We start from the raw sequence: 16,489 nt of genomic DNA on the forward strand, positions 1-16,489 counted from the left end.
CTGGAAATAGACGCTCACATATAGTCAAATGATTTTTTACAAGGGTGACAGGACCACTAAATGTTTAAAGGACACTCTTTTCAACAAATGGTGTTGGAAAATAGGATATCCACATGCAAAAGCATAAAGTTGAACCCTTACCTAACATCGTACACAAAAATTAACTCAAAATGGATCAAGAACCTATACTGAAGACCTAAAACTATAAAACTCTTACAAGAATACGTAGGACAAATGTCTTATGACATTGGATTTGGCAATGATTTCTTGGATATGAGACCACAGGCACAGGTAACAAAAGAAAAATTAGACAAATTGGACCTTGGGAAAAATTTAAAATTTTGTACATCAAAAGACACAATCCACAGAGTAAAAGGCAACCCACAGAATGGGAGAAAATGTTTGCAAATAATATATCTGATGAGGGATCAATATCCAGATAAATACAGAACTCCTAAAACTCAACAACCAAAAACAAACAACCTAGTACAAAATGGGCAAAAGACTTGAATAGACATTTCTCCAAAGAATACATATGAATGGCCATTAAGCAAGTGAAAAGATGCTGAACACCACTAGTAATCAGGGAAACACTAATCAAAACTACAATGAGCTACCACCTCACACCCATCAGGATGGCTATTATCCAAAAACCAGAAAGCAATGAGTGCTGGTGTGGATGTGGGGAAACTGGAACCGTTACACACTGTTGGTGGGGACGTAAAATGGAACAGCCACTGTGGGAAACAGTATGCGCGTTCCTCAAAAAAAATCAAAAATAGAATTACCACGTGACCCAGAAATTCCACTTCTGGGTTTATACTCAAAGAGGGTCTCAAAGAGATATCTGTCACTCATGTTCACAGCAGCATTATTCACGATAGCTTAAATGTGGATGAAACTCACGTGTTCATCAACGGATGAGTGGATAAGCACAATGTGGTTTCGTCATAGAATGGAAGGAGGACTAAATCGTGACACAGGCTACAACATGGATGAACCTGAAGGACGTGATGCTCAGTGAGATGAGCTGGCACAAAAGGACAAATCTTGTATGACTTCACTTATAGGAGGTACTCAGAGTTGTCAAAATCCTAGAGACAGAGAGTGGAGTGGTGGTTGCCAGGTTTGGGGGAGGGGAAATGGGGAGTTACTGTTTAAAAGTCAGAGTGATTCAGTTTTACAAGATGAAAAGGGGACGGATGGTGGCGGCTGCACAGCGCTGCGAATGTGTTTAATGCCACTGAGCTGAACGCTTAAGAGCGGCTATGATGCTAAAGTTTATGTTGTATGTATTTTAATACAATTTCACAAAACAAAGCAGTACAAAAATGTGGAAAATGTGGCATTAAATAGACCATGAAAAGCACGCTTGTTCACAGCGTGAGCTGAAACGAGCAGGCAGAGCAGTGCCTACTCAGCCTCGTCTGGAACATGCGTTGGCAACCTGTGCACGTCTGCAAACGATTGTGAAAGGGCCCTGCGTACTGATGTTGGGTTACAAACAAACTGGACTGAGTTCACAAACACAGAATCTGCACAGGGTGAGGACAGATCATAAATGGAATCCTATAACCCATGGCTGTTTCATCCACTTGGCATTCTTTCCCATCCATACTGCAGTCTGGACCCTTTAGTACTTTGTTCCTTTTTATGGCTGAATAATATCTCATTGGATGTATATACCACATTCTGTTTATCTATTCATCCACCACGGAAACATGTTTTCCATATCCTAGTATTTTGCTGAGGGGTTTTTACATCTATATTCATAAGGGGTGTTGGTCTGTAGTTTTACTGTGGTGTCTTTGTGTGGTTTGGGGAGGGGATTAGCAAGTGGCAAACAAATTCATTTTCCTAAACATCACTGTGGGTCTATTTCAACATCTATTAGAAGAATGACTCTTCATTTGTGATGGTCAAACAATTTCCTCTTACAATACACATCAATGTACAGAAAGTTATTAAGTAAACTACAGACCAGGTGTGGTTACAGTAAGATCATGAGAATGGCATTACTGTGACCCAAATCTCAGGACCCACGCTGTAGGGAAAGGACATGGGACGTGAGTGTCACCTCCAGAGGAACCTCATCTCTGCCCCACCCGTGACGGACAGCCCCTCTCACACGGTTAGCGAGTCCTTCCTGAACACGCAGGGCGCCAGGATGACTCCTGCTTGCCGCCGTCCACAGAAACACAACTGCCCTCGCCTCTCCCCCTGGGATGCAGTCTTTACAGTTGGACTCCATTGAGGAGAGTGAGAGGAGAGCCCCAGTCTCCCCAGTGATGGAGCGAGGGGCCAGGCTTTGGGACCATCAGGAACATTTTCCTCTCGAAGCCTGACAATAATCTGAGGTAGGTTCTCCCCCTGTACAGATGAGAACATTAGGGTGAGGGGTCGTAGAGCCAGCGAGAAAGTGCTGGGGGCAGGGTATGAATGGGGCTCCCTGCCGTCACCTAACAGAGAAAGGCAGGGGCTGGAGGCGAAGCCTGCACCCTTACAACACAGGATGGCTAGAAACCCTAAGGCAGCTAGTTAAACTCTGGGCTGTTCCTCTGAGGCCAAGGGAAAGAGAAAAAGTAAATAATAAAGACAGGAGGCAGGGCCTGAGCCAGCAAGCTGAGCAGCAAAGCCATCCGAGCGACCCGCGGAAGCTGGTACATCCCCGCCTGCGGCTTCCCGCCTCACCTGAGCTTCGGTGACTCGACAGCACAGGCCGCCAAGTGTCCCTAGGGCTGCCCTCACAAAGGGCACGAGTGCCTGCGGCGGTGCTCCCAACGCAGCAGTACAGAGACGCCTGCTGCCTACACAGGTGGCAGAGCCCGTGTGCACATCCGTCACTCACAGGGCTTCACACCCACTACTCACCCTTCCGCACCCTGTGAGACAACACCGCGACCTGGGATGGCCAGGGCAGAGCTGTGGACGTGGGATCTGGACCACGCGCCAGCCCTGGGAGCAACTGATGATACAACACAGAGAGAGCAGAATAGAGACAAGGGGATGGGGGCGGGGGGGGACACAGGCCAATCGAGACCAGGCCTCGCCGAGAGGGTGGACGGACGAGAAGAGGCACCCAAACGACGTGAGGAGCGGCAGGCTCCCCGCGGCCCCAGCCGCTCCACAGGAGAGCGAAAGCCAGTTCCCCCAGGCCACCGTGAGGAAGTGACAGCTGTGTTGACTTTCGGTACCATCAGCAGGACACCCAGGCTAAACCAGGGCTGCAGATGCACAGCTTTCTGATCTAGTGCCAGGGAACCAGCCCGAAGTGAGGTCAGCAGATCCCCTGCCGTTCCCTTGCTACACACTCCCTTCCAACACCACAGACGAGAGGACAGCAGCAGCCAGTGTTCAGAGCACGGGCTGCCGGCCAGCACGCTCTGAGCACTCGGCATGTGCGGCCTCCCAACCTCGGGACGGCTTGGCGGGCGAGCACGCTTCGAACGCCGTCATGCAAAGGGCGGGACTCGGGCGGAGGAGAGAGAGCCAGGCACCTGGGCCCGCACTTCGGCCTCCTGCAGTCTCACGCTTACCAAGCCTGGCTCCGGCTCCCGCAGCCTGGAGGGCGCCCCGCCCAGCACGCTGTGCTGCGGCTTCTAGTGTCCGTGAAGCTGCCCCACTGCCCCACTGCCCCAGAGGCTAAGACCGTTCTCTCTCCTGCGCTACGCCGGAAGTCCACAACGGCGAGTACGGTGTCCCCACCGCCATGCTGCTCCCCCGGGGTGGTCAGCACTTGCTGCGGGCACAGAGGTCTGCTCAGGGAAGGAGGGACGGTCGTGACCAGGGCAATCATAAGGTGCCTCTTTCTTTAACCTCAGGCCTCGCCTGCAGGTGGCTCTTTTCTTCAGGACGTTATGTAGAATGTTAGGGTTCTCCCAAGTTCAGAGACGATGAAACAAATCTAACACGCAGCTCTGAGAAGTGACTCCACAGCAGGGTGCCCCACCTTTCAGCCGTTAATCTGTGTTAGTGACTTATTCTCACATAAAATGATATTGTTCTTACTTACAGCAAAGCTAGGCCTTCAGAGCTAAAAGTTGACTAAAGTTATAATCTAAAGCTAACATTTTTTTCAACCCTAAGAAGACAGTGGAAAACATATACTAACAACCTTAAGTTTCACTCTTGGGTGACTGGCTAATGCATCCAGTTAAAATACTGAAAATATCGAGATTATTTTTCCTCGGTATTTACAAATCATAAGTCAACACGATTTCAGGTGGAAAATGCAGCTTAAATATTGTTAAGCCTTTCTAAGAAATTAACGTCGACCAAACAGATGTTAATTTCTTTCGTCTCCCACCAAAGGCTAGAAAGCAGAATAACATGGTTCTGAAATTACAGACAAAATAGAAAACTGTATTTATTTCTTAAACGAGTGCCAAGCAAGAGCACGAGCTCAGCCTCCTCGGTACCTCGTTTTTGGATGAAGACCCTGAGCAGGGGGTTTGCGCTGGAGACCGCTTTGCAGAAGTTGTCATCGTTGTTGATGGGCAGCAGGTCGCCATGCACGTCCGCGTAGCCGATGGTCACCTCGGTGTTGGAGATGTGATGGGTGTGCACAACCAGCTTGTAGAAGTCTTCGAACTTTCCAGGCTTTTGTCGGTCCAAGGAGAACCTTCGGAACTCGGCTCCAAACTACAACGAAATAGACAGCGGGTCCGCGGACAGCAGGGAAAGGGCAGCAGCGCTGTGGCTCGTTAGCCTGACAAAGGAGCACTTACAGGGCCTCCAGGAGGCCTGGGCACCCCAGTCCTCGGGGCTATGCGAGCCCTGAGGGGAGGGACCGGCTCGCTTGAGTGCAGGACAGGCGCTGGAGCTCAGTTTGTGGGGGACCCTCACCTCCTCTGAGGACGCTGGGGCGCATCTCCAGGCCCAGGCAACAGCACAAGCCCGGGGCAGCCTTAGACACTCAAAGGTGGGAGGGAAGCAAAGGCCAGCTGCAACTTCTGCACTCTTTCCTAAGGGCGATGGGAAGTCCTGGAACAATTGTAATATTAAGGAAGGAAACGACTTGATATGATTTGCATTTTTAAAAAGACCAAACGGCTGCACTTCAAAAGGATCAGATGCTTCACAAATCTCTGGGGCAGGAGCATGGGTTCTGGACTGGCCAAAAGGACAGAGCAGGTCTTTTCAAAAGAGATGCTATTCACTCTCCTGTTGTAGGAAACATGCAGGGCCCACCTCCTTCCTGTCAGCCCCTGGCTCTGGCTCAGATGCCCACAGAGTTGCCTGCAGACCTCCAGGCCACCTGCCAGGGGAGGACCCTGGGGCAGCTCCCATAGGCCGACTGCCCCGCGATCTCAGGAGAGGACCCTGGGTCAGCTCCCATGGCCGGACTGTCCAGTGATCTCAGGAGAGGACCCTGGGTCAGCTCCCATGGCCGACTGTCCCACGATCTCAGGAGAGGGCCCTGGGTCAGCTCCCATGGGCCGGACTGTCCCGCGATCTCAGGAGAGGACCCTGGGTCAGATCCCATGGCCGGACTGTCCCGCGATCTCAGGACACCGCCTGTTTGTTTGGCCTGAGGCTGCTGGCTTAGGACATGCTGTTGTCCCGCACTTGCCAAAGGGACCTTTATTCATCAGGCAGGACAGATTGTGTGCCCTTGTACATAATTGACAACTAATTATATTGGTTCCAAAATACACAAAAATGAAATGTCTAATGTTTACACAAACTAATAGTTACATCATCTGGACATTATGTCAACTACTCAAGGGCAATGCGACTCAAACCATACAGGTGTGAGTGGTTCTGAACTTTGGGGAGGCATCAGAATCACCTGGAGGACCCCAGAGTTCTGGAATTGCCTGATTTGGAATGCAGCCCAGGAATGTGCATTTTAACAAGTTCCCAGGAGAAGCTGATGGTGCTGGTCTGCAAAGCACACAGACAAAACCACAGGTTTAAAGGGTTAGTCTTCAGACCTCAACCTCCACAGATCTTTTAGAAACGGAGCCTCAGATCCCATTTCCCTTTTAAAAAGCAAAGGACAACACCCATCCTGCACTGCCCCAGGAACGAAAAACTTCAAGTTTGGGAAAACCACCTTCAATGGCTAATCGAAACTGAAGCCTGGCTCCGCAAGCCAGGGCCCAGGGGAGCACTCTCCTTCATCCCCTGCTGCTGCCAGAGATGCCTCCCCTTGAGACGGGGTGCCTCTCCCCTTTACTTAAAAGACAAGCCCCATTCTCCTTCTCAGTATTTTCTCCAAGCGCTCACAAGAGCAGGCTCACAGTGAGCAGGGCGCACCCCACGCCTTACACACAGGGGAGACACCCCGGCCGGCAAAACTTCCAGACACAAGAGACGAGCAGACAACACAAGGTTAATGGCATTCTTCATCATCAGTTATCCAGTCACATCACGAATGTTTATTTCAACAGCGGTCAACCACCATCCTTCCAGTCTCATATATCTCACACATGCTGACTTCCAGAGCAATCAGTTTTCATCAGTCTATGCCTTATTCACTAAATACACAAGAAGAGCTTCATCATGTCTAATGAAACCGGGTATTTTTGACTTTTATATATAATTCCCAGTTGAATATTCCCCCAAACTGGACACAACACACTCACTTTCATCCAAAGGACACCAGGGAACTCTCATTCTTCTCACTCACGCTAGACTTATGCCGCATCCTGCAACTTAAGTAATGAGGAACAGCATGCATTAAATAAGTCAGTTCTGCAATGTTTTAGTCCTAACTGCACTTGGTAATTAATTTCAGATGAAGTTTCATTTGTTTCTCAGTTCTTTTAATAATTTCCCTCAAAGTACATGTTAATTTGAAGTGCAAATGAGTTCTGGCTTTTTCCTGACAGAAAGTCTGATTTCTGTTGGATAAAGAGGCTGGCTTTGTCAGTCCAGCTATATGTTGAATATGCTTTATATGCTGAATGAGTTCCACAGTTGGGCAAAGGGAGGTGTGAAATGATAAAAGCATTTTTTTCAAGCTTTCTTTTATTGTGGCAAAATATACACAACATTCACCCTCTTAACCATCTCAAGTGTGCAGTTCCGTGGCATTGAGTACGTTCACACTGTTTTACAACCATCACCACCGTCCATCCGCAGTAACTCTTTATCTTGTAAAACTGAAAGCCTATACCCGTCAAGCAATAACTACACATCTCCCTGCCCCCCAGACCCTGGCAACCACCACTGTGCTTCCACTGTGCTTCCTCTCTCCCTCCCTCTCTCTCTCTCTCTCCCTCTCTCTCTCCCTCCCTCTCCCTCTCTCTCTCTCTCTCTCTCTCTCTCTCTCTCTCTCTCTACACACACACACACACACACACACATATGCATATAATTCTTTATCAGATACATGCTGTGTAAACATTTTCTCCCATTCTGTCTTTTACTCTGTGGATCTGGGTCCTTTAAGTAACCAGCGTGCTGGGAGGGAAAGCTGGACTTTTTTTTTTTTTTTTTAAAGCTGGACTTTTGATACAGTTCTGTAACTTACTTCCTAACCTAGGTCAGGCACATTTAAGGCAAGTTTTTCTTAAAACTTTCCTTAGCAAGTATTGAACTTCATTTGAAATTGGTAATGGAGTGAGCCATTTTATGGGTCTGATTATCGGATAATAGGTGAAGCTCTGCGGTCACCCTTTCGTGAGTCCTGCCGTGGGAACACAGTCCAGTGAGATGCTGAACACCTTAAAGGGGTGGTGAGTCTCCAGTGAAATTCACTGCTGGTTCAGGCATTTCATAGGGATCCCTCTACCCTAATGCAGTGGTCTCCAAATGTCACATATCCCCTCAAGAATTTTGGAAAACCTACCACTATGAAGAGGATAATATACTTTTAAGTTGGCATCTAAATTCTTCATAATAAAAATAAATAGTTGCAAAGGATATAATTTCCAGCATGCTGTAAATATTTCATTTAAAAATATTTTATCATATGATCTTTTAAATATAGTCAGTGAACTCTAAATGCCATAGTGATTTGATACTACTGTCACGCATTTTAAAATAGAATGAACAAGCTCTTTTATAACAATCAGAAATTCAACAAGGATGAGAAACCCCTGCTCGCCACAACTAGAGAAAAGGAAGCCCATGCACCGCAACGAAGACCAACGCAGCCCAAAAAAAAAAAAAAGAAAGAAATTCAACAAGGTTCCTTTTTCTCTTTGATCTCGTTTCCATTACACTGTTCCAAGAGAATTTAACCCCGATATTTTATCCTAATAATTTATGCTTGATTACCCTATCACTCTTCTCTACAACAAAGTTAGATAAATTGAAATTAAACATTTTCCCCAAGGCCATAAGGCTCTCCTTATGAAAAGTATTTCCAAGTTGTTTCTAATGGGTGTAGAGTTTTAGTTTTGAAAAATGGAAAACGTTCTGGAGTGGATGTGCAACAATGTGAATGCAATTAACACCACTAAAGTGTACACTAAAAAATGGCTGACGGTAAACGTTATGTGTGTGTATTTTATCACATTTATAAATCAAGTGATGTAAAATAAACAAAACTAGATTTTTACGGTAAAAAGTTTCTAGATTGAGTCATTACAGTTATTAAATCAAGTTGGGACACATTTATAAAACCTGACAAATAATTATTAGCCTTCCAAAGTAAACATTTAAAAAACCCTTTAACAGAAAGTATTTATTGCTAAATGAGGCAAGGGCAGCATCGATTCTTCTGCTGTTTCTTGTTGTTGTGGTGTTGGCACTGAGAAGCCTTTTCACATGAAGCAGGAGATAGGCACAAAGATGCTCAGCCCTGTGAGTCTCGCCAAGTCTTGGGCCAGAAGTAACCACAGAGCAGCCTATCATTAGAATTATTGCAGACGAACTATTCGCTGACAATTCAATTAGGACCACTTTCAAGTTTTTTGAAAACAAAGAATTGGAAAATACTTGACTTGGAAGATTTATTGCCCAGTCATTAGAGCCATTCACTTTTTCAATTTCTGGTAACTATACCGAGAATTATACGACAACGAATTGTGCCGGCTAATTCCTTCATTTAGAGGCAACCTGTCTGATCTGATAGAACAGGGAAGTAAAAATATAAAATTAGTACCACATGCCAATATTTTTAAAAAATAAAATAGTTTTGTCATAGTAAAATTGGACCCTTACCTAACGTCATTACAAAGATTAACTCGAAATGGATCCATGACCTAAATGTAAGGCCTAAAACTATAAGATTCTTAGACAAAAACATAGGGCAAAAGTTTCAGTCCATGAGGTTTGATAATGAGTTCTCGATATGACACCAAACGCACAGGTAACAGAATTAAAAAAATAGACATTGGACTTCTTAAAAACTAAATTTTGTGCATCGAAGGACAGTATCCACAGAGTAAAAAGGCTTTAAACAGTGATAAATACAGTCGTACCTCTGTATCAGCAGAATCCTAAGAAGCCCAAGTCCCTTATAAGATGCCACACTGTACGCATATAACCTGCGCACATGCCCCACCCCCACACTTTAAACCAACTCTAGATGACATGTACTACCTAATACAATGTAAACACTAGGTCAATAGTTGTTGATACAATGTAAATAGTGGCCAGTGCACACCAAATTCAAGTTTTACTTTTTGAAAATTTCTGTAACTTTTATTCTGAATATTTTCTATCCACAGTTGGTTGAATCCACGGATACAGAACCTGTGGACACTGAGGGTCCACTGTATTCAGAATATATACAGAATTCCTAAGCAAAATGTTATTCAGCCTTAAAGAGGAAAATTCTGGCATCTGCTACAGCATGGGGCCTTGAGGACACTATGCTCGATGAAATAAGTCAGCCATAAAGGACGATACTGTAGGACTCCACCATATGAGGTACTCAGAGTCGTCAGAATCATAGAAAGTCCCATGGTGGTAGCCATGCGCTTAGGAGGAGGGGAAAATGGTTAGTTACTGTTTAATGGGTATAGAGTTTCAATTTTATAAGATAAAAAGAGTTACGGGGATGAATGGTGATGGCTGCACAATAATGTGAATGCATTTAACATCACTAAATTTAAAAATGATTAAGATGGCAAATTTTATATTCTGTGTATTTTTAAAATTTATTTATTTATTTGTTTATTTAGTTAGTTAGTTTTGGCTGCGTTGGGTCTTCATTGCTGCACGCAGGCTTTCTCTAGCTGCGGCGAGTGGGGGGGAGACGCTTCATCGTGGTGCAAGGACTTCTCATTGCGGTTGCTTCTCTTGCCGCAGAGCATGGGCTCTAGGCGTGCGGGCTTCAGTAGTTGTGGCACCCGGGCTCATGGGCTTAGTTGCTCCGTGGCATGTGGGATCTTCCCGGACCAGGGCTCAAACCGTGTCCCCTGCATTGGCAGGCGGACACTCAACCACTGCGCCACCAGGGAAGTCCCTGTTCTGTGCATTTTAACACAAATTAAAAAAAAAAAAAGATCTAGGGTTCCTTGTCAAAATGGCTAATTCTAGATATGAGTCAAGAACTTTATATGACCCCGTGAATCTCATCCTTCTAAGAAGCAAGGAATTATCAAAGACTGTTAGGGTCATATGAAAAGGACTCAGGAACTAGTTTGAATGATCTCCCAACAGCTGAAGATGGGACATTTGTGCATTTATCATCTATAAGGATAATAACTGCTATGGATTGGAACACATCCAATATGCATAAATAATGCATATTTGTTTATAATGAGAACCAAAATTTTGTTTATTTGTTTATAATGAGAACCAAAATTTTATTTTTTACTTTTTGGAGGGTGCCAGGGAACCAACCTACTACTTTGAAATAAGTAAATAAAAGGAAAGAATCAAGCACTTTCCCCAAAGAAACAACATTAATTATTGGGAAATTAACAGATGTAACAACTCCTTATTTCCCAAAGCTTGCAGATAAATAAACTGTCATTCCATTATTATCTTGATAATATTTATTGAATTTTACAGCTGACCCCACCTGTTATTCCCACAATAGGACAGTAAAAATGGGGGAGGGGGTTCACCTCTTTAAATTTTTTAGTTATCTCAAATATGAAATAATTAAGTCAGTAATCAAAAATGAATCGGCCTCTAAATGAAATGTACTTTTATTTCCTTTAAAAATATTACATAAGTAATAAAATGATCATTATAATTAGAAAACAAAGATTTACCTACACATCTATTTTGACCCCCTTTCCCTTCAGGAAGAAGGGATACTTCTGACAAATGCTTGTTGAATGAATAATACCTAGAACTTAGTTGCTACAAAAGTAATATGCTATTGAGTACACTATGTTACTGATAAAGTCCTTTGTCAACAAGAAGCTCTTCCTTGGTCAAGAAGCAAGGAGACAAAAAAGAGTGGTAGAAACCCAAGATAGCTAAGAGCTGGGGAAGTACAAGTTATTTGCTGTTCTAAATGAATCTTGAAGTACTTCTAGAGCAGCGGAGTCATGATCTGCAAAACTCTGTTCCTCCATAAAAGCAATGAGAACCCTGGCAAAGGTCGTGAAAAGTCAACTTTTTGAGAATTCTGGAAATTAACCAAAGGTTTGCAAGCAATAATCCACGGTGCATTTATTCCAGAAAAGCAGCTGAATCTCGGAACAGCAAGTTTTACGGTGTTTGAACTTCCCCCGTTCCTCAGCTTTGAAAACAAGCAGCCAAATAGCTTTACAGGGGGCAGAACCGGCTTGGAGCTCACCCAAAAGCCCCATACTTAGAGAACTGTCATCTTTAAACGTGTCTCACAAGTCCCTGGAAAAGCCCTGTTCACAGGGCTTGTCTCTATGTGACCTGAGTCAGAGATCACTCATCGGGAAAAGCCCTCTCCTCAGGACATTTGTTGAGAACAACCAGCAGCAACTGTTTAATGATTAAAGATTATAAAATAAAAGTTCCATTTTTAAATGGAATTTTTACAACATGAAGGAAATTATATTCTTTCTAACTATATTTATTACAAGAAAACTTAGATGTAAACTTCAAAATATGTTATCTGTTCTATAGAGGTAATTCTCAAAATTCTTTTAGGGGGTTGTAACATATGAAGATTACTGCATTAGGGTATAGGAATCTCTACAAAAGTACCTGAGTCAAGTACCAGCTGGGACAAACACAATAAAAAGAAATGCTGGGGATTCCCACCTGTTAGGATGACTACTGTCAAGAAACAGAAAACAAGTAGTCGTGAGGATATGGGGAAAGGGAACCCTTGTGCACTGTTGTTAGCAATGTAAAATGATACATCCACTGTAGAAAATAGTATGGAGGTTCCTCAAAAAATTAAGAATTACCATACGGCCCAGCAATTCAAATTCTGAGTATACCTCCAAAATAACTGAAAGCAGGGTCTCAAAGAGATATTTGTACACTCACGTTCATAGTAGCATTATTCACAACAGGTTAAATGCAGAACCAACCCAAGTTTCTATCAACAGATGAATGAATAAGCAAAATGTGCTCTATCCATGCGAGGGAATGTCATTCAGCCTTAAAAAAGGCAGGCAATTCTGGCATATGCTACAACATGGACGAACCTGGGAGACAGTATGCTCAGTGAAATGAGCCAGTCACAGGAAGACCAACACTGTATGACTCCACGTACATGATGTACTTAAGAGTTATCACAAGCACAGAGACAGAAAGTAGAACGGTAATGGCAGGGGTTGGGGGAGGGGGAAACTGGAAGTTACTGTTTTTTCTTTTTTTGAAGGGAGGTCACTTAGTACACCTTCTTATTTGTTGTTGTTGTTTTTTGGCTGTGCCATGCGTCATGCAGGATCTTAGTTTCCCAAGCAGGGATTGAGCCCGTGCCCCCTGCCCTAATCACTGGACTGCCAGGGAATTCCCAGAAGTTATTGTTTAACAGGTATAAAGTTTCAGTTTAACAAGATGAAAAGAGTTACGAGGATAAATACTGGCATGATTGTACAACAATGTGAATGCATTTAATATCATTAAACTGTACACCTAAAAATGGCTAAGATGGTAAATTTTATGTTATGTGTATTTTACTACAATAGAAAAATGGAGGAAAATTTTTAAAATGCTGGGGAATGAGGTATCCATAGAAGGCTTTGATAAGCTCTGATATATTCCTGGAAATATAAGGGCGCATTCATGTGCAGGACTGTGTGCATGGTCAGGAAAGACATGAGAAGGTTGTAATCTCTCATATCTGGCTGACTTTGAGATTCTGTGCAATCAGGAAGTGAAGGTTAAAGCAAAGTTGTAAGCTACTGAAGTGTTGACTGTGTGCCCCAATACGTGCCCCTTTTGGTACGTATAACCAAAAGGCCTGGAAACTTACTGGTTAAAATCACTTGAGGAAATCTGTGTCCTATCATCAGATGACCATGAAGCTAACTAAGCAGAGCTTCAGTGGTCATCACATAAGAGAAAGAATACACTTTTTTACAGCATTAGTCCAGGAAAAGTCACTCAACAAACCAACAGCAGCAACAACCACAAACCCCTGAGGGAAGAGTCTGGCTCTCAGAGTTATCATGTCATGTTATTTAAAATGTTTAGTTTTCAACAAAATTATGAGATATACAAAGAAATAGGAAAAAATGGCCAGAGTTAAATAAAACAGTCAATGCAAACTGTCCCTGAGGGTGCCCAGAAGTTGCACTTACTAGACAAAGATTTTTAGATAAGCTACTATAAATATGTTCAAATTAAAGGAAACCATGTATAAAGACTAAAGGAAACCATAAAACAATGTCTCACCACTAGAAAATAATAGAGACTAAAATCATTTTTTAAAAAAGAACCAAACAGAAATTCTAGAGTTGAAAATTATAATAACTGAAATGAAAAATTCCCTAGAGGGACTCAGTAGTAGATTAGAGGTGGCAGAGAAAGAATCAGCAAACTTGAAGATAGGCCAATTTAGAGTATCCAGTCGGAGAAGCAAAAGAAAAAGGAATGAAGGAAAATGAACAGAGCCTCAGAGACATACGATCTGTGCCGTACTATCAAGCATACCAAGAAACACATCTTGGAGAAATCCTAGAGGAGAGAGAGAGAGAAAGGCGAAAGGATATCTGAAGAGATAGTGGCCCCAAACTTCCCAAATCTGATGAAAAAGTTTAATCTACATATCCAAAAGTTCAACAAATTACAAGTAGAATAAACTCAGTGAGACCCACATCTAGATGCATCATAGTCAAACTACCAAACTCAAAACCAAACAGAGAATCTTGAAAGCAGCAAGAGAATAACAATTTGTCACGTCCAAATGATCCTCAATAAATTAACAACTGACTTCTCATCAGAAACCACGGAGGCTAAAATGCTGCGGAATGACATGTTCCAACTTGTGGGTGGAAAAAAGAATGTCAACCAAGAATTCTATATCCAGCGAAACTATCCTTCAAAATGAAGGAGAAATGAGACATTCTTAAATAAACAAAAACTGGGAGAATTTGTCACTAGCAGAACTGCCTTACAAAATACTAAAGCCATCCTTTAGGCTGACATGAAAGGACACTCTACATTAACTTAAATTCACATGATGAAATAAAGAGCACTGTTAAAAGTAACTACATAGGAAAAAAAATAACTACATAGGTATGTACAAATGTGTTGCTGTTTGCCTGTAACTTTTTCTTCTCTCTGATTAAAAGACAAGTGCAAGGACTTCCCTGGTGGCGCAGTGGTTAAGAATCCGCCTGCCAGCCTCTTCAATAAGTGGTGCTGGGAAAACTGGACAGTTACATGTAAAAGAATGAGATTAGAACACTCCCTAGCACCATACACAAAAATAAGCTCAAAATGGATTAAAGACTTAAATGTAAGGCCAGAAACTATGAAACTCTTAGAGGAAAACATAGGCAGAACACTCTATGACATAAATTACAGCAAGATCCTTTTTGACCCACCTCCCAGAGAAATGGAAATAAAAACAAAAATAAACAAATGGGACCTAATGAAACTTCAAAGCTTTTGCACAGCAAAGGAAACCATAAACAAGACCAAAAGACAACCCTCAGAATGGGAGAAAATATTTGCAAATGAAGCAACTGACAAAGGATTAATCTCCAAACTTTGCAAGCAGCTCAATAACAAAAAAACCAAACAACCCAATCCAAAAATGGGCAGAAGACCTAAATAGACATTTCTTCAAAGAAGATATACAGATTGGCAACAACCACATGAAAGGATGCTCAACATCATTAATCATTAGAGAAATGCAAATCAAAACTACAATGAGGTATCACCTCACACCAGTCAGAATGGCCATCATCAAAAAATCTAGAAACAATAAATGCTGGAGAGGGTGTGGAGAAAAGGGAACACTCTTACACTGCTGATGGGAATGTGAATTGGTACAGCCACTATGGAGAACAGTATGGAGGTTCCTTAATAAACTACAAATAGAACTACCATATGACACAGCAATCCCACTACTGGGTATATACCCTGAGAACACCATAATTCAAAGAGTCATGTACCAAAATGTTCATTGCAGCTCTATTTACAATAGCCAGGACATGGAAGCAACCTAAGTGTCCATCATCGGATGAATGGATAAAGAAGATGTGGCACATATATACAATGGAATGTTACTCAGCCATAAAAAGAAACGAAATTGAGTTATTTGTAATGAGGTGGATGGACCTAGAGTCTGTCATACAGAGTGAAGTAAGTCAGAAAGAGAAAGACAAATACCGTATGCTAACACATATATATGGAATCTAAGAAAAAAAAATGTCATGAAGAGCCTAGGGGTAAGACAGGAATAAAGACACAGACCTACTAGAGAATGGACTTGAGGATACGGGGAGGGGGAAGGGTAAGCTGTGACTAAGTCAGAGAGTGGCATGGACACATATACACTACCAAACGTAAAACATAGCTAGTGGGAAGCAGCCACATAGCACAGGGAGGTCAGCTCGGTGCTCTGTGACCACCTAGAGGGGTGGGATAGGGAGGGTGGGAGGGAGACGCAAGAGGGAAGAGATATGGGAACATATGTATATGTATAACTGATTCACTTTGTTATAAAGCAGAAACTAACACACCATTGTAAAGCAATTATACTCCAATAAAGATGTAAAAAATAAAAATAAAAAATTTGAAACATAAAAAAAACAATGAATGTTGGAAACTTCAATATTCCACTTTCATTACAAAATAGAACTAGACAGAAGATCAAAAAGGAAATAGAGGACAATACTAGACCTAACAGTCTATACAATATGACACCAAACAACTATGGAATGCACATTCTTCTCAAGTGAACACAGAACATTCTCCAGGATGGACCACATTTTAGACCCTAAAACAAGTCTTAATAAATTTAAAAGGATTGAAATTATACAAAAATATGTCTTCCAACCAAAATGGAATGAAATTAGAAATCAATAATAGAAGGAAATTGGGGAAATTCACAAATATGTGGAAATTAAACAACACACTCCTAAATAACCAATGGGTTAAAGAAGAAATCACAAGGGATATTAGCAAATACAGAGAGATTAAAGAAAATGAAAACATACCATAGCAAAATTTATGGGAATCAGCTAAA

The 16,489-nt window shown here is 42.6% G+C and overlaps 1 protein-coding gene across 1 annotated transcript in view; it reads right to left on the minus strand.

Moving 5' to 3' along the window:
* The window catches only part of PARD6G (par-6 family cell polarity regulator gamma), a 106,086-nt gene that overhangs the window by 65,345 nt on the left and 24,252 nt on the right, over positions 1–16,489 (minus strand). Inside the window, exon 2 of the mRNA XM_060029286.1 lies at positions 4,419–4,641. Within this exon, the coding sequence (XP_059885269.1) occupies positions 4,419–4,641 (223 nt within the window). The remainder of the gene's footprint in view (positions 1–4,418; positions 4,642–16,489) is intronic.

Source organism: Delphinus delphis, chromosome 13, assembly GCF_949987515.2.
Source record: "Delphinus delphis chromosome 13, mDelDel1.2, whole genome shotgun sequence".
Lineage (NCBI taxonomy): Eukaryota > Metazoa > Chordata > Mammalia > Artiodactyla > Delphinidae > Delphinus > Delphinus delphis.